The following is a 19756-nucleotide window of genomic DNA, read 5'->3' on the forward strand; positions in this document are numbered from 1 at the left end:
ATGTCATTTTGCTACTCGGAATATTCTTATATTAAAATAACCCAATGCTGTAATTTCTCTGGTCAGATTTAAGGGATATCTGAAATAATTATCTTTCATATTACAAAATTATCTCTTCCTAAACACGCCCACTCCCAAATGCATGCTGTAAGATGGTTGTAAATGGAGCGCTCCCTATTGATCAATGTGTTTCATACTCCTGTGAGAGGGAGTGGAGAGGGGAGGGGGCATGAAAGAGATTTTACCAAGTTTCTAGACTTGCTCGTATCTACAAAATCCGTTATTTCTCCTGTAACATGATGCACCACTAATACATGGACTCTTTTTTAAGCTGAGATATCAACAGTTATCTGTGACAAAGTGGAAAAAGCAAGAACTCTTTTGAAGAATGTGGAGAGAAAGGAGACGCCAGGCTTGAAGACCGTTATCCTAATGGATCCATTTGAGGTGGACTTGGTTGAAATGGGAAATGACTGTGGTGTGGAAATTCTGGCCCTTCAGGAGGTAGAGGTATGTGACTGTTGTCAGCAAATACACTTGAATGATCCAAGCAGTTCTTGCACATAAATGTTCAGTGGATTGTAATTCCCACACCCATGGTAATTCCTGATAAAGTCGGGATGATTTGACGTGGTATAGAAGGAAAACCACCTTCTATTCATGTTATTTCTTTCACTGCAACATTCTCAGGGCTTGAGGCACCTTATGCTGTGAATTAGGCCATGCATTATCAGGCTGTTCCTTCCACAGTCCACCATTGTGTGTAAGTTGTGAATCCCAGGTTCAACTTTTAAAGGAATGAGGCTGGGGCGGAAGTTCAATGGTGGGTGGTGACTGAGATTTGGGGCTTGGAGGGTGATCAGGACATCAAGGGTCAGATGATCTGGAGGGTGGTCATGATTAATGGAAGGTGAGGCTCAGGGTAAACATTGGGAATGGTGACACATGCAGTTGGAAGGGTGATGAGGATGAGGCAAAGAATCAAGAATGGAGGTGAGACTTGCTAGCAAGGTTAGGGGTGGGTAGGTGTTGTGACTGGGGAGGGAGGAATTTTGAATCGCTGCAGGGAGTGATGTTGATGGGGTAAGCATCCAAGTTAAAGACGACCTACCCGGGGAAACTTTATTATACAGCACCTATGCCATTCAAAAGATTATGCTGTTTAAAAGGTTATTGAAAAGCTTTGCATTTGAGTTTCAAGGTTTTCAAAGGCCACATGAAGGAAGGTAAAGTTTGTGAAGTAACTTCTCCAGCCACTACCTCTTTACCTTGCTCCTGCAGTGTTTTTTTTTCAGAGTATACCTCATAAGCCAGTGCAACAAGAGGTGGTTCAAAGGTAGAGTGAATGGTTGGAGTATCACAAGAGAAAGGGAAGATGAGGTAACATGTCCAGGCCCAATATGCAGGGAGCTATGCACCCATGTTGAATTCTCAGACAGTGTTTTTCAAAGGTGATAATGACAAGGTTACCTTACTGCTCTGCTGTGCCTGGACTGTTCTGCCCATAAGGTTGAAGGTCACTTTCACTCTAAACTTCTCAGCATCTGAGTCATTTCAGATAGGAGCTGTAAAAGTTGCCATATGTCAGTTTGTGGCTCACCTCAGTGAAATCAAATGATAGTCCATACACTCCCAGTCATTTTCAGAAAACATCCAGTAAATTGATAGAAAGGGATATCAAGTTTAAACAGCTTCAGAAATGGCATGGGTCAACAGCACAGCACAAAACTGCACATAATTTTGCTGTAATTAATATAAGCTTTGTGGTCTATCTTGGAGCAGTTACAAGGATGACAGGCATGATCTCCTAGCGTCGGGGTTAGGATAGAGTATGGGGTAGTCTGTTTTTCTTTTTTTTCCTGTTTTTCTTTTAAACCAGTGCGTGCACAATGCTGAAACTGGATACAAAAGCTGAAACAGAACTTCAGTCTACAAAAGAGTGTTAGTCCAAATTGCTTTTAAATAGATTATGGAAGTAGTACTACACAGTTGTGAATCCTTTGCAAATCATTCTGATGCCGAACAAGCTTATATTCTGTAGTGTTTTATCAGTGTTTAATCAATGAATCATCCTAAAATAAAGAATGAGACCATCTAACAGCATTTTCTGGAATTGCCACGACTTGGAAATTAACTACTGATTGAAGAGCTTTCCTTGTAAAGCTGTCTACTAAATATCAAAGGTCATTTTAAGACAAAATCTTTGTCCAATTTTTCACTCTGAGATTAATTTCTTTTTTTGCTTTCAGAACCTTGGCAAAATTAACAGGCAAACTCCTGTGGTGAGTGAAGCAACAAACCTAATTTGTTACTTGGAGCATCCCAAAAACATATTCATAATTTAGGGAACAACAACATGAAATGGTCAACACTAGCTACTAGCACTGATGAGCATAATGTATGTTTCTCTGGTTTTCAGCACGCATTTGTTTCCTCTATTACTTGCAGTTCTCCTGGGTTCCTTCATTGCTATTTCTTTTTACACTCAGCCTCCGCGACCTGAAGATCTGTCGATTGTCTGTTTTACTAGTGGAACAACAGGTATGTACCGCTTAGAATGATTTAACAGCTTTGAACACTGTTATGAACTTGGCATTCTTTTCTCACAGCCTATGTATAACTTAGCAGAGAAGCTGATTGCAAACAATTAGCTTGAAAAATATCTAAGTGTTTAAATATAGGGCAAGAAATAATTTCATTTATGTCGTGTCTTTATCAACCTCCCCATTTTACCTTTAGAATAGTTCCTGTTGTATGTAGTGGGTGTGGTAGAACTGTGGTTAAGTTAGTGGGCTTGCATCTGGAAGCAAGACGCATGAGTTCAAATCCACCACTACTGCTGGGGAATTTAAATTCATGATTGTTAAATATATCTGACATTAAAGAACTGGTATCAGTAATGGTAACGATGAAACTACTTGATTGTCATTAAAAACCCATCTGATTTGCTAATGTCCTGCCCTCTGGGAAAGGAAACTGTTACCCCAACCTATCAGAGCTATATGGAACACCAGCCAGCTCCACTAATGTGTTTGAATCTTAACTGCTTCCTCAGTGCCAGCATTCAAGGTTAGGCAATCAATATTGTCATACCTCGTGAATTATAAAGAAAAAGCAATGCTCAATTTGTGTGCACAGCAGTTTCCCACAAACAGTAATGAGAATAAATGACCAGCCAATCTCTCTGGTGAAAATACTCAGTAACTGTTTCTCTTCCCACATATGCAGTCTGGCCTGCTGAGTATTTCCAGTATTTTCTGTTTTTATTTTAGATTTCCAGCATCTGCAATTCTCTTCTTTTTCACAGTCTAACTGGTGGTGATGGTTGCTGATGATAATCAACTTGAATCATCTGACAAGTGTATCATCTTCATCTAAATCCTTGACGCTGTTTAATTTTGTAGTAAGCGGACAAAGCCAGGAGTTGAGAAGTGGTCCAGATGTGCAACTGGAGCCTTAAGTCAGGAGAGTGGGCTGAGTGTGCAGCTGATGCTGAGAACCGGGACCATGGACCGGGTCTGCTGCTAGAGCTGGATGTCAGGAGTATGGGTTGGGTTTGTGGCTGGAGCCAGGGATCAGGAATGTGGGTAGGTTGGTGGCTGGAGCTGGAACTGGGAATGGGCCTAAAGTGCAGCCGGGTTTGGTGACTGATAGATAGATGAGGAGGAAGGCAGTGGGCAAGGTCTTTTATACTGAAGCCTACACATGTACTTGTATGTGAGCGAACAAGTGCACTAATACTGGGTGGCAGCTACATGTGTCCACCTTTTTGCCTGAGCATTAATATTTGTTCAAGAGATTCTGGTCTCCAGCCACCTTGGCCCTCCATGCCATTGAATAAAGACCTTGCTCTGTAAAACCTATGTGGCATTTGGTGTAGCATGAGTACCCCATATTAGAAGAAACCATGCATAGGCAACTTCCACACCACAATATGCTGTTTTGCACCTGGAATGTCAGGACCCTCACAGATAATCCCAACAGTGACACACCTAAAGCTCAGAAACTTAGACGCTTTGATATTGACATCGCCGCACTGAGTGAGAAACATTGGGCAGCAAATAGCCAAAGTAAATAAAAGGCAATGGGTAACCTTCTTCTGGAGAAACAAAGCAGAAGAGGAACATTGTCTTATGGAATGAGCTTCACCATCAACAATGAGCTAGTCCAGTGTCTCACCTCCATCAAACTTTTCATCGGAGAAAATCTGAACTTCTTGAATATTTTTCTGAATGGGTCCATTGGGAAGCAAACAATGTAATATTTGTTTCCTACAAGGCTTTCTACAATGACCTACTAAGAATCCTAAAGACCAATCAGCTCTCAAGTGCACTACTTCAACATAAGTTAAAGAATTTCTTAAGTCCAGAATCATGTTTTTTTTAAATATGGCCACTGTATCGATTTTACTGAAAACTTTCAAATGTTGATATTACACTTTTTGTTGTTATCAAGGGGGACTAACTTTGTTTTGTGAAATAGGAGATGTAGGAGAGATAGAAATGAATATCAAGTGGGACATATACCAAGGTTGATAAGATACTGTCTGCTTAGACATTTGTATGTGATCAGTTCTTTGCAATTAAAGACTCAATTTTCCAGATTCACACAAGTACAATAATCGCTGACAATTTTAAATGTTTTAAAATTGTGTCTACTGTAAAAAGCTATTGTCTAACAATTGTGTGTGTGTATATGTATGTGTGTGTGTGTATGTGTGTGTATATATATATATATATATATATATAGACATAAAAATTACTATAAGTTACAGAAATAAATAGTGCAAAAGAGGAATAATGAGGTAGTGTTCATAGGCCATTCGGAAATCTGATAGCAGAGGAGAAGAAGCTGTTCCTGAAATGTTAAGTGTGGGTCTTCAGGCTCCTGTACCTCCTCCCCAATGGTAGTAACATGAAGAGGGCATGTCCTGGCTGGTGAGGATCCTTAATGATGCTGCCTCTTGATGGGGCACCACCTCTTGAAGATGTCCTCGATGGTGGGGAGGGTTGTGCCCGTGATGGAGCTGGCTGAGTCTACGACCCTCTGCAGCCTCATTTGATCCTGCAGATTGGAGCCTCCATACCAGGCAGTGATGCAACCAGTCAGAATGCTCTCCACCGTATGTCTGTAGAAATTTGCAAGAGTGTTTGGTGACATACCAAATCTCCTCAAAATCCTAATGAAGTAGAACCATCAATGCATTGGGCCCAAGATAGATCCTCTAAGATGTTGACGCCCAGGAACTTGAAGGCCTCAGTTTCAATTTTTCTATCTTGCATGACCTTATTTTTCACTTTTTTTTTCAAATTGCTTTCTATTTTGTTGATTATCCTAATTGGTTTGACAACGTATGTTTCTTTTCAGGAAATCCAAAAGGGGCCATGCTCACACATGGAAATGTGGTGGCTGATTTTTCAGGCTTTTTGAAAGTTACAGAGGTGAATATAAACATGAAGATCTGTTTGGCTGCAAGTAAAATAACCATATAAATCTTGTCATATAGGAAGTATTATTTTCAATTCTGTTTATTCTTATAAAATTAAAGTTATGAAAATTGTGCAAGAAAATGTAAGTAATCTTGACTTGAGAAAAATCTTGATGAATTTGTAAACAGATTAAATTTTAGTTATTGATTAGAAATCTCCGATACAAGTTCTGTCACGGTATTACTTTCCAAACTTAATCCATTAGATATAACTAATACTGATTTGAACTTGCATATTTCCTGTGCTGTGAACATGTTGAATTTGTCTTGGTCAATAGAAAGGACTGATGATTTGGTTGGGCAATCCATCATGATAAGATTGCAACAGTGAAATTAAGAAATGCAACTGTAGAAGAGTAACAGTTATTAGTCACTCATTCTTGCCTAGAAAAAAGGTAGTTGGTCACATCCTTGGAGTCCTCATGGTGAATATGCTTCCATGATACATTGGGAGTTCTGCGAATTTTATCCAACAGCAATTATGATGGATTTTGAAATTCAGGGTTGAGCATAGAGATGGAAAGGAATTTCAAAATTTAATTGATCTTGGGCAATTTTCATATGCCTTGCTTTAGACATGGACAGAACTGTTAGAATAGGGGTCAGGATGCATCTGTCTAGAGATAAACAGTACAGGGTGAAGGAAGGAAACAAAATATCTTGTGCACAGAACTATTACTAATTGCTTCTTCTGCAAGTTATCATCCATAATTTGTTGTGCCATTTTAAAAGAAAACAGACTCCAAAATCTTGTTGTTTAGAATGTTCAATGTTCATTTTGAACTGGAAATCCTTTTAAGAAAATTACTTATTTTTGTTACAATTTTCACAAATGTGCTTATGAAATGGAATAAATTTTTCATGGAAAGTAAAACAATTTTAATCAGGTTTTAACAAATACATTAATCATAAACTAAAATTTACTGGTCAGATGAGCAAGTCATTGGCTTCCTAATGTTAATTCCTTGGAAGGCTAACGTTTACTGTCTCTCACTTTACTGATTTTATTTTTGGGATTAAAAATCAAATATCTTTTGCAAATCTAATTTGCTGGGAAAATAATGTTCTTCTGCCCTCTTCTCTTGGGTAACTCCCTTCACTGACATTCTGGCTGGGTGATGTAAGTGTCATTTTTAAATACATTGGATGTTTGAGTTACAAATGTTGACTTCAAAACTCCAAATCCCAATAAGTTTTTAACATCCTAGTTTTTAATTCATTCATTAGATGTTGGCATCACTAGAAAGGTCAATATCTAGACCCATCTGTGTTTACCCTTAAGAAGGAGAGCAGCCATTTTTACTGCAGTCCATGAGTTGAAATTGTTCCTATGTTAGGCAAGGATTTCCAGGAGTTTGACCCTCAGTGATGATGTGAAGCACTTCTAAATCAAGATGACCTGTACTCTTAAGGTTTTGTTTTGTGTAAGTTGGTTTATTATTGTCACATGTACAAAGTTACAGTGATAAACTTTGTTTTGATGCATGTTTGCATGAATTATAGACTTGACTTTCCAAGTAGTGGAGATATTGTATTTGGGAGTGCTGTCAAAGAAGCTTGGCAAGTTGCTGTAATGTATGTTGTACCTGGTACACTTTGCAACCATACAACACCGGCAGTGGAGGGAGTGAATATTTAAGTTTAACTCATGAGTGTCATATATGTGAAGATCTGTCATAGTTAGTGTTAATATCTTTTCAGTAGATAATGTAATGATACATTCCAACTTGTGCTGTGAAGTTAGCAGAACTCAGATTTTAAACTACCAGCCTCTGGTTGCATTTCTTAACATTGATGAATGTACAATATTATGTACATTGAATACAATGTACAATATTGGTGAATGTACAATATTACGAGCACCATTCACAGGAAGGGGCAATCAAAAGGCATTAGAATCTTTCAGCTACTTAGGCTGCTGTAATTCTAAGAAGATTTAGCGTACCCTTGGGAATTGAACCTTTCCAGCCATCGCAAGCAACCAGGCAGTTGAATGGAGAGGAGAAAATGAATAGTAAACAGAGATCATACCATAATTTCATCTGATGGTTCAGAGTGCAACACAAGATGCAAAAGCAGATCATAAATCCATGATTTAAAAGGCATTATTGCTGACTGGAAGTATTTCCAGTACTTAGCAACATTATAATTAGTTTGCTTGTGGTAGATATAAAATCAAATCGGTTCTGTTACCACACTCACTGCAATTAATGGACGATATCCTCTTAGAAGGATTGAAGCTGAAAAGTAATTATGGTGTCTTATGGCATAATGACCAAGGTCATTGAACAATCTTGCAGGAAATATGAATATAAACAACATGAGAAATCTTTCAGGGGAAGAAATTTTTTGAGGCAGATGTGCTACAGCATTTTGCGTCAAAAAACCTACATAGAATGCTGGTAGTGAGATATTGTTTTTTCTTGTTACAGACAATAAAACAATAAAAGTGTGTTGTCCCCTCTAGTAGCCCAATCAGTATTAACCATAGTTCTTGGAATATCTTTTAACCAGTCATGCTTTAAGAAAAAAGCTGCCAAGTATTTCTTCTTCTCTCGGTAACCTTCAGTCATTTCCTGATAAACCTATTGTTAGGCTGCTTAATCAGTATTACACGTAATCAGCTATTCTTGGAAGCAATTAATAGGACAACAGAAAACTGCTAATTAGATGAATAATACTGTGAACCACAAAAGATGGAGAGAGGAATCCAGCACCTCACAAAATAAAATGAACAATAGCAGATGTTTCGATGAAAAGGGCAATAAATTGGGATAATATTAAATATGCTATGAGTTCCAAATTGCAATCCATATTAAATAACGTATTTTGAAGGGCTAAAACCATTGGATGGTAAGGGACTTCACAGCCATAGTTACTGCTTGTTGGAAGTATGGAGAGAGACAGATCATGATCTACAGTTAGAGATACAGATTAAATGTGGCTTTAGCCACTTTCAGCCCCAGTGTTATCACTAATGCTGCCCCTTAATTAAGCAAACTGAACACACATTCAGCAGCAGGAAAGATTCACAGATGATTCAGATTAAAGGGATTATGCATATCTTCATAAATCCTTGAAAGTAGTAGGGCACATGGACAGAATGTACAAGATGCAGGTATGCCATTCAGTAAATTACAAAAAACTTATATTTTGGCTATACCATTTCCAGTAAAATCTGATTCCAGCTGTATACTTTTCATAAGTGGTTGAATATGGGCTGCAACCCTCAGACACTTGTCACAGTCCAAGAATTTGATACAGAAAATGAGCATAAGCCATTCATTTCCCCCACATTGAGAAAAAGGGAATTGTTACTTGTGTGATATTGGAGAATGGAGACCTGCCTATTGGTGGAACATCTGTCAGTATTTTTTTGTGTCCTTGTATTTGTAAGATATTTGTCCTTCCTGTCTCCTGTCTCCAACCATACCCTGCTATAATTCAAAAACAACCTACAATATGCACAGTAATACTTTGGAAAAAATCTAGACCACAAATTCTGTTCTCTAGTACACTCCAGTCACTGGTTAAACATTGAATATTGGTTGAACCAACATAGCTATCCTTCATTTTACTATAAGAACTGAAATGTGATGCAAGAATAACCAAAAAAGATGGAGGGGAAATAGAAAAAACAAAATTTTCTGAATATAATTGTAAAGTTTGTTTTCTCTATTTCTTGTGTGTTTAATTGAGTTTTGGAAAAAAAACTTCCACTCAGATGATATAGATACGCTTATATTGTATACTGATTGATTGATTCTTTTGTACATTATTTCATTATTTTACTCTTAAAGGGGCTATGTCACAAAGTGTTCCCAACATTTAACTGTTTCAGTGCCTATGACAAAGTTCACTGGCAATTTAGTGAGTAGCCAATTTGGAACTGTTACACTAAGAGTGACTGAGAAAGCAGAGGAAGAGAGAAGTCTTATCAGTCAGTGGCATTGAACCTTCATGAAACTGTGTAGCAATTCATTGCAACATACTGTGCGGCAAATTATTAAACTGGTTACACAGAGCTTTTGTCCAACTTAAAGCAAGTTGCAATTTTGCCTCATGTCAATTGTCTGTGGGTACTTCCTATGAACAGCCCTTGCCCCAAGGACAAGGTACATGGTATGAAAGCCTCAAAAATGGAGAACATTTTTATGAGGGGCAAAATGCTGAAGGTACTATAAATCTGAAATAAAAACAGAAACTGCTGGGAACACTTAGCAAATTAGGCAGCAATTGTGGAGAGAAATGGAGTCAATATTTCAAGTGTGATGATTGTCAGAACTAAATTTATCAGAAACTAAATTGGTTATGTATTGAGAAATAGATTTTGAGATGTGAGAATAGCACAATTTTATAGGATGTAACTAACATTACTTCCTCTTCACACACCCTATGAGATGACAAAGCTCCTTTAATTCATGCCCGTTTCTTCCGGTGCCATTTCTTTTCTTTTGTAACTTTCTCTTTGTCTCTCTGTCAGTGTATTCTCCTCTCTGTCTCACATTCCCTCATACCCTCTGCAGAAAGTGATCTTTCCAAGACAGGATGATGTCCTTATTTCCTTCTTGCCTCTGGCTCACATGTTTGAGAGAGTTATCCAGGTAAGAGTCTATCTCACCAGGCTTGTACCATTTATTCTATTTTACAGAGCCAATGGTTACCTACATCTGAAGATGTACATATTTCCTACTTGCCATTAGCACACATGTTTGAAAGAATGGTACAGGTAAGAAAGACAAAGGCAGCTAAGTAACATCTGCCACTGTTCATCACATTGAAAATATATGCACTTACTTTCTGCTCTTTTCTGTTGATCCTTTGGTGAAGCCTTACTAAGAGCTAAATAGACTTGCATTAATACTAATTACTGACCATAACCGTAATATAACATGCTCAAAGATAACCATTTTTATGCAGGCCTTTTTACTGCCATCTAAATTTCATTAATTACATCTTCAAAATGAGTGTAATTCCAATGCAATCCGAAGATACCAAATATGCATGAGATTGTTGTGGCCCACTTGTAGTCCACTCATGGAATGAAACAGATGCAGCATAATACACATTTTTTCAAATTTCATTTATAAGTTAGTGTGCACATTAAGTAGCTTCACCCTACCTGCTAACACACTTACAAAATATCAATACTTTCAATTTCCCACAACGGCATCTTACACACTAGTCTTCCTCCATCACCTGAGCAAGCATTCTTAAAAGTTATCCCCTGTGTACTGAATAATATCCTGATGCCTGTCTTGTATTTACCTTTAACATTCTATTTTCTTCTATCATATCTGAATTTTTTTAGAGTTTACTTTCTCTTATTGTCATGGAGTCATTCAGCACAAAAACAGGCTGTTCTGCCCTTCACATCCATGCCAACCATCAAGTATCTTTCTACACTAATCCCACTAACCAGTACGTTGGTCTGTAGTCTTCACACTGGCATTCAAATGCAAGAGTACCTGCCTCCACCACTCACTCAGGCAGTGCATTCCAGATTCCAACCACCCACAGCATGAAAAAGCTCTTCCTCAGATTCCTTCTAAACCTTTCACCCTTTACTCTAAACTTTATGGCCACTAGTTTTAGATACTTCTGCTATGTGGAAAAAGTTTGCCACTATTTTGTATACCTCTGTCTGGTTCCCTCCCTCCCCCAACCCCTCAGCTTTCCCCGCTCCAAGGAAAACAAACCCAATCAATCCTGTCTCTCCTGATAACTGAGACACTCCATTCCCAGGCAACATCCTGGTGAATCACTTCTGCACCCTCTCCAGTGCAATCATGTCTTTCCTATAGTTTGGCTGCCAGAACTGCACACAGTACTCCAGCTGTGGCCTAACCAATGTCTTTATGAAGTTTAACCGTAACCACCCTGCTCTTGTATTCTCTGCCTTGGCTAATGAAAGCAAATATCCTGAATGTCTTTTTCAGTACCTTATCTACTGATGCTGCTACCTTCAGGGATCCTTCCCTTATACATATATAGAACATAGAACAACACAGCACTGAACAGGCCATTTGGCCCATGCTATTGTGCCAATCTTGATGCCAATTTATGCTAAATGTCCTCTTCCTGTATTTCATCCATATGCCTCCATTACCTTCAGATTCATGTGCCTATCTAAAAGCAGCTTGAACTCTGCCAAACTGCCTGCTTCCACTACTACCCTTGGTAACCCATTCCAAGCACCTACCACTCTGTTTTTGTTTTTAAAAAAATTGCCCCTTGCATCTCCTTTACACTTTCCCCTTAACCGTAAAATCATGTCCTCTGGTGTTATACATTTCTACCCTGGGGAACAGATTCTGACTGTCTACCTTATTTATGCATCTCATAATTTTAAAAACGTCTATTGGGTCTCCCTTCAGCCTCTGATGTTCTAGGGAGAACAACCCAAGTTTGTTCAACCTTTCTTAAATATTTTTAAGAAAGAGAGGTTAAGATTTTTAAGAAATCTTTCTAAAACCTTTTTAATACCCCAAGGTCTTTCTGTTCCTCAATACTCCCTTGGGCCCTACCATTCATTGTGTATGTCCTATCCTTATTAGTCCTCCCAAAGTGTCTCACTTCACACTTGCCAAAATAAATTTCCATCTGCCATTGCTCTGCCCATGTTACCAACTGAACAATATCATCCTATAGCCTACAACTATCCTCTCACTATCAACAATACCACCTATTTTCATGTCATGTGCAGACTTACTAATCATACCTCCTATGTTCATACCCAAATCCTTAATGTGTATAAGAAACAGTAAGAGTCCCAGCACTGATCCCTGTGGTAAGTAGGATCTTGCTAAGTTTATCGTTAAGAATCCTCATTCTTGAGATTAATCTGAAGCTACAACTTCAGGTCACTTGTGTGTACCGGAAGTAAGTGCTCCACTCACTAACTACCTCCAATATGATGCAGTTCCCCTTGCAACTGCCCTCTGCCATATTATCTTTATCTAAATACCATACTTGAATATTTGTAAAAGCTAATTTAATATTAAGGTTATTCATTGGATAACTTGAAGTACTTAAATATTGTGGCAGTAACAGCACCTTTGGAGCTATTTTAAGTAATTATGATTCTATGTTCTTTCAGTCTGTAGTTATATGCCATGGAGGCAGGATTGGTTTCTTCCAAGGTGACATTAGACTCCTCTCTGATGATATGAAGGCTCTTCATCCAACAATCTTTCCTGTAGTTCCAAGACTGTTAAATAGAATGTATGACAAGGTGAGCACTATTTTGTGAAATAATGCAGTTTAGTAGATATAACGTAACATGTACACATGTGGCACCAGTTATTAAAACAACAATTGTAGTTATATAATGCCTTTAATTTAGAAAAATTACTTAACTATTTAACAATCGGTGGAACTATCTCATGGATTTTGTATTTATGTATAAGAGAATTTATGCTGATCAATGTGAAAGGAGGTAGAACTAAAAGCTTGAATTAAAAGGGTTCCAGGAAGGCAGAGGCAGGAATTTTACCCAGATAGTGTTAAGGAACTAATAGTGGGATTGAGGATGTGGAAGCTTTACAAAAGATTACAACAGGGAAGTAAAGAATCCAGAAGGTTCATAAAGCCAGATGTGATTGCAGTTGTGAAACTGGAAGTGGTGATGGAGACATTTGAAGATAAGGGAAAGAATTTTAAATTCAAAAGCAAAATACTATACACGTTGGAATTCTGAAATAAAAAGTGGAGAATGCTGGCAATACTGAGTAGGTCAACAGCCTCTGGAGATGGAGACAAATTTAATGTTTCAGGTCGACATCCTTTCATAAGAACTGGGAATAATTAGAGATACACATTTCAAGACACAGAGAAAAGGGAGAGGGGAGGAGAGGGGAAAAAAAGTAAGATCAGTGGTACGTGGTAATGCAGGAGAGATTAAATGGCAAAGAGGATAATAATGCAAGGTGACAAAATCTAGAGGAGATGTAAATGTCAAGGACATGGAGGATCGTGAGATCAGGGTGGTGTATGCTGATATTCTAGGACATATTAATGTCAATATGGAGGAGGCGGTGAGTCTCTTAGAGACCATTAAGGTGGATAAGTCCCCAGTACCTGATGGGATCTGTCCCAGGTTATTGAGTGAAGAATAGTCAATGTTGTCCCTCTAAGAAGGGCAGTAGAGACAAACCAGGAAGTTATGGGCTGGTGAGTCGTCCATCAGTGGGAAATTACTGGAGAACAGTCTCAGGGATAGGATCTACTTGCATCTAGAAAAGCATAGGCTTATCAGGGATAGTCAATTTGGCTTTGTGTGGGGGAGGTCATGTCTCACAAACAATTGAGTTTTGTGAGGAAGTGACAGAGACAATTGAGTGTAGGGCAGTGGATGTTAGAAACATGGACTTTACTAAAGTTTTCGACAAGATCCCTCATGGTAGGTTGATCCGGCAGATTAAGGCACATGAGATCCATGGAAACTTGGTAGATTGGACTCCGAATTGGCTTCACCACAGAAGACAGAAGGTGGTGGTGGAGGGGTGTTATTTGGAATGGAGATTTGTGACCAGTGGTGTTCTGCAAATGCTGGGACCTCTGTTGTTTGTAAAATATCAAAATGATTTGGATGAAAATGTGGGTGGGCTGATCAGTAAGTTTTCAGATGACACAAAAATTGGCAGAGCTATGGATAGTGAAGAAGGTTGTCAAAGGATTTAGCAGGATACAGACCAGTTGGAAATGTGGGCAAGGTAATGGCAGACTGAGTTTAATCCAGGCAAGTGTGAGGTGTTGCACTTTGGGAGGTCAAATATAAGAAGCATGTATAAAGTAAATGGTAGGAGCCTTGATGTACAGAGGGATCATGGGGTGCAAGTCCATACTTCCCTGAAAGAAGCAATGCAAATAGATGAGGTGGTAAATAAGTCATACAACATGCTTGTCTTCATCAGTTGGGGTGTTAAGTATTAAAAGTTGGGAAGTTGCACTGCAGCTGCATAAAACTTTGATTAGGCCACATTTAGAGTATTGTGCGGTTCTGGTCATCACTCTGTAGAAAATATGTGGAGATTTTGGAGAGGGTGCAGAAGAGGTTCACCAGGATGCTGCCTAGATTAGAGATTATTCGCTAGAAGCGGAGGTTGGACAAACTTGGATTGTTTTCTCTGGACTGTCAGAAGCTAAGGCCCAGCCTGATAGAATTGTATAAAATTATGAGAGGTGTCACGAACCAGCAACAAAAGAAACACACTGAGCATGATTCAGTGTTTAAAAACTATTTTATTAATTACTACTTATGATAATACGTAAAATAAAAGTAAAAATGTTAGTATGTTAGAATTCAAAAATGTTAAACCTCGAACGTTAACCCCAAAACTAAACTCTTCGTGTGTGTGTGTGGGTATGGCAAAGTCCAAAACTCCCAGTTCCGGAATGGTTCTTAAAGTTCAGTTCCACAAGCCATAAGGTGAAACATGAGCAAGGGCTTCTTCAACAACCACCGTTGTCTGACGATAAGACGTAGATGTAGAAAACATAGAGAGAGTACATACGAAATCCAAATGTTCCACGATGGAACCCAAACGACAGTCCAGTGTTTACTGGGTAGTGACTTCCTTACCCCGAAAAGCATCCGAATCGTGGTCGTCCACACACAAATACCTGTTTCCTTCTACAGGTCAGCAACAAAGTGAACTCCACTGGATTACTTCCAACTTCCATACATGGATTTCAGCAGCAAACACAGTTATTGTTTCTTTTCCATCGATAGAGAAAACAAGCAGGCTGGTGTCTCTCTCCCTTCTCTCTCTCTCTCTCCTTCTGACTTCTTCAACAACGTCATTACGTCCTTTATCTTCTATTAACGTAAGCACGCCCCACACACACATACACACACATTCTCTATCTTAAAGGGACTTTCACTGAGTCCGTAACAGAGGTAAAGACAGGGTAGGTGGTAAGAGTCTTTTTCCCAGGGTGAAAGTGTCAAATAGTAATGGGCATAACTTTAAGATGAGAGGCAGAGAGTTTAAAGGAGATCTATGTGGCAAGATTTTTTTTACACAGTTGTACGTGCCTGGATCACTCTGCCAGTGGAAGTGGTGGAAGAAGATACAGCAGCGATGTTTAAGAGGCATTTAGAAAGACACGTGATCAAGCAGAGAATGGAGAGATGTAGATCACATGCAGCCAGATGTGCAGTTTAAACTGGCATCATTGTCCGCACAGACATCATGGGCCAAAGGGGCTGTTCCTGTGCTGTACTGTTCTATGTTCTCACAGCAATACACCATATGATTGATTGCATCTGCAACTCCCCAATCTTTTTTATACACTTCATGCATTTAACATGGGGTCTGAAGTCCATATTAGATCTTTCTGTAATAAGAACAGAAAATGCTGGAAACACTCTGCCGGTGTGGCAGCATCTGTGTCAATAAAAACAGAATTAACGTTTCAGGTCCTGGACCCACCATCAAGCTGGTTCTTTTGTGCACCCTATCTAAACAATGTCTTTCTATTTTCCAGTGTTATTTATTTCTCCTAATACTTTGTGCAACTAAAGTATAAATATTACCCAATTTAATTTAGATATTTAGCCAAGCAGGAACACCAGTAAAACGCTGGCTACTGGAATTTGCTGCCAGGAGAAAAGCAGCTGAGGTGCGAAATGGTATCATAAGGAATGACAGCATATGGGATAAAATCTTTTTCAAGAAAGTACAGGTAAAGATGTTAAAACTTTAAAAATTCCAATCCATCTCTTTTGTTTTATCTTTTCATTCAATGTGGTTGCATGAAAGAGAAAACAAAGGTCGAGTATTTCCCCACAACAAACTGATTTTTAATTTTGACTGTGATTTTCGTTTACTCTCGACACGGGTGAATATTTTTCCAGTCTCTTCTGTGCTGTCAGCAATCAAAAGTCCAGGTATGTTTTGAGAAAGGCTATTGAGTAGATGAGGGAAAAAAGCATTCTACTAACATCAGGCTCACTTGGTTAAAATGCTGCAGTCATCTACAATTACTTCCCACTGCTATGCCAGTATGGAAAAACTATCATTAGTTCCCAAATTTAACATAATGATGTAATTTTATAATCTCGTACCTTTTGGAAGAAAGAAAGTCTGCTTAATTTTAGCTTTAATTTTTAATCTTTTGCTGATCTATTATTCCATGGCAGTAGTGTTCCTGATATTAACAACAGTAGTATTTGCAAGATACTCTTTGGGGAACCTCGTAGATTGGTCATAAGGCTACCTGGGAAGTGATCTGAGCCCAGAATAATTAGCACAGGCTAGAAATATAACACCATCCCACTGATACTAATCCTTTGTGGTTCAGAAATCTCCTGAGTCTTATTCCAGAAAAGAAACAAGTACAAGTTTATTGTCTTTCTGAATTTTTATTGAAAAGGCTCACTCATAATCCAAAGTAGTGGAAATTTTATTTGCACTTTGGAAACAGATTGAAAATTCCTTGGTCATGAAGCAACGTAAAGCTTTCATTAAGTGTGTGCTTTATCTTGAATTTGCCATTATGTTCCCTGTTAACTGAAGATACTTGTTTAAACAGGAAAGTCTAGGGGGAAAGGTGAGAATGATTGTCACAGGGGCTGCTCCTGCTTCTCCCACTGTGCTTGGTTTCCTTAGAGCAGCACTGGGTTGCCAGGTATGGAAGTTTGTACTTCTTTCATTCTTTCAGTTTTCCTTTTGAATCATCCAAATAAGATGTAATTGCACCTCCTCTAGTTTCACCCAAATCCATATAATAGCAAAGAGAGATGGTCCATACTGGTTCTACTTGATCTGCATTGGAGAGGCACTGAAAATAGACCAAAGTTTATTGTAGAATTTGTAACCCTGACCGTTTTCTCACCTTCTGGAATTACCCAGAGAGAATCTGCACAAAGCAGAGAAATGGGTGTTCAGCAATTGAAAATCATAGAGTAAATAACTTCAACTGTCTCTCTCTGTCTCCATCTCTGTCCTCTTCCAACACCTTTCCAGATCATCTATTGTTTCATACCATTTCCTCTTATTCTGCCCTCTTCTGCCCATTTTATCCAACATTTTGTCCTCTCTCTCTCTTCCTGCAATTCTTTATTACTCTCCTGCCCTCCTCCCATTGTCTCCCTCCTCACATTCCCCACCTTTCCCTTTATGGCCTTCCCTCCTCCATGTTCTCTCTCCCCCATCAATAGCTTCCTGACCCATACCTCCATATTACATGATATGGCCATCAATTTTTGAAAAGAAATTTCCCTTAATGTGACAGCCTGTGATACCAGTTCCTCCCACTCGGTATCATGTTATTTTTTGGAGCTTAACTTTGTGTGATAAAATGAAAATATGTATTCCATGAACGAGGAAATGTATTTATTGGTATTGGTTTATTGGTATTGGTTTATTATTGTCACTTGTACTGAGGTACAGTGAAAAGCTTGTCTTACAAACCGATCGTACAGGTCAATTCATTACACAGTGCAGTTACATTGAGTTAGTACAGAGTGCATCGATGTAGTACAGGTAAAAACAATAACAGCACAGAGTAAAATGTCACAGCTACAGAGAAAGTGCAGTGCAATAAGGTGCAAGGTCACAACAAGTTAGATCATGAGGTCATAGTCCATCTTATTGTATAAGGGAACCCTTCAATAGTCTTATCACAGTGGGGTAAAAGCTGTCCTTAAGTCTGGTGGTATGTGCCCTCAGGCTCCTGTATCTTCTACCCAATGGAAAAGGAGAGAAGAGAGAATGTCCCAGGTGGGTGGGGTCTTTGATTATGCTGGCTGCTTCACCAAGACAGTGAGAGGTGAAGACAGAGTCCATGGAGGGGAGGCTGTATTTTACGAAATACTTGATAAACTAGCAAATCGCTCAAAGCTTATTTCTGGTGCACATTGGAAGTGCATTTCAGAGCATTTGACATGCCCACCATGAAATTTTTGTAGTTCTAAGAAACAGTACATCTACTTTTAAATTATTGGAAGTGAGGGAGATGATAGAGAGCAGCACTGAAAGTACATGACAAGGGCAAAAACTTGGCAACAGGAATCTGATACTTCAAGAAGGGTCAATGGTTATTTGAGTTCCCTTCTCCTGACATCTTTTCCCCCACAAGAACCCTGCAGCCATTAGTATAACTAGCTCCTATTAATCTACAGAAGGGGCCAGCTCTCCGTTGTTTGAAGAGGGACTATTGGTTATTTGAGTCACATTCTCCTGACCCTACAAGAATGTTGGACCCTGCATTCTTCAATTCTACTGTGACCCAATAATCTATATTCTTTCCTGTCCTATTAGATTTTAGGGTTTGTCTTTATAGATCTCCTTCACCACAAATTGACCTTATGACTTATGTGAGCTCCTTGCTTATTGTGTCTGAACATCATTTCACATTGGTACTATCTGGCATAATATGCTCCAACGTTTCAAGTCTGATCATTTAACTTACCATGAACAAAGTCACAGGTGATCTGCAAGTACATATTGAAAACTCAAACCAGCACAGGGCTGCAGTATTTTACACTCCAGCGGCCATGCACTGCCAATCTTAAAACGTTTTGCTTTTCTGATCCATGGCATTAAACAGTCATGAGCCTTTCTAGTTTTAAGATTCCTGACAAACAATTAAACTTTGAGTGACCTCAGTCTGTGTTCACTTATTATGGTTGGATTTTCTAGCCTTAAAAAGGAAATGTACCTTGAAACCAGCTAAATGCTTGAAAAATAATACATTGTACTTTACATAATGCAATATTCCATTTATAAAACAGTTTATCATCCAATTTTCCTTGAACAAAGTTGTGGGAAAACTGGTGACACTTGGTAAATATTGATGGTGGAAGGAGTAATATAATCAAATTATAGTTATTAACCAGTGGCTCAATGTAGATTCTACTTTATCATAAACAGCTGACTTGATAAACTCATTCTGCAGTCTGGTGCAATCATCATTCTGGCTATCCTGAATTATTACCATTTGAAACTTCTATCATTCATCACATCTTAAATCTTTTATTAAACAATAACTTTTATTTAATAATGTTATATTATGAGGAAATTTATCAGAATATATGCAGTAAGATCTTTAAAGACAATCTTGCACTGTAAATTTTGCTAATCATATCAGAAATACTGAAAAATGTGACTGAACAGGCAGTTAAAGTCATAAAATTGTACAGCATGGAAACAGGCCACTCAGCCCAACCTGTCCATTCTAACCAGTGGCACCTTTCCACAGTAACCCCATCACCCAGCACTTGGTCCATAGCCCTGTATGCCTTAGCAATTCAAGTGTTTA

At 38.6% G+C, this 19756-nt stretch overlaps 1 protein-coding gene across 6 annotated transcripts in view; it reads left to right on the forward strand.

The window, feature by feature from the left end:
• LOC127569225 (long-chain-fatty-acid--CoA ligase 6-like) overlaps positions 1 to 19756 on the forward strand; it is an 83663-nt gene that overhangs the window by 41631 nt on the left and 22276 nt on the right. For all 6 annotated transcript variants that reach the window (XM_052013642.1, XM_052013646.1, XM_052013644.1 and 3 more), the window contains 8 exons: positions 332 to 510; positions 2250 to 2282; positions 2490 to 2541; positions 5368 to 5441; positions 10140 to 10217; positions 12588 to 12722; positions 16043 to 16177; positions 17027 to 17122. In XM_052013642.1, the coding sequence (XP_051869602.1) occupies positions 332 to 510; positions 2250 to 2282; positions 2490 to 2541; positions 5368 to 5441; positions 10140 to 10217; positions 12588 to 12722; positions 16043 to 16177; positions 17027 to 17122 (782 nt within the window). The remainder of the gene's footprint in view (positions 1 to 331; positions 511 to 2249; positions 2283 to 2489; positions 2542 to 5367; positions 5442 to 10139; positions 10218 to 12587; positions 12723 to 16042; positions 16178 to 17026; positions 17123 to 19756) is intronic.

The sequence above is a fragment of the Pristis pectinata genome, chromosome 4 (genome assembly GCF_009764475.1).
Source record: "Pristis pectinata isolate sPriPec2 chromosome 4, sPriPec2.1.pri, whole genome shotgun sequence".
Taxonomy (NCBI): domain Eukaryota; kingdom Metazoa; phylum Chordata; class Chondrichthyes; order Rhinopristiformes; family Pristidae; genus Pristis; species Pristis pectinata.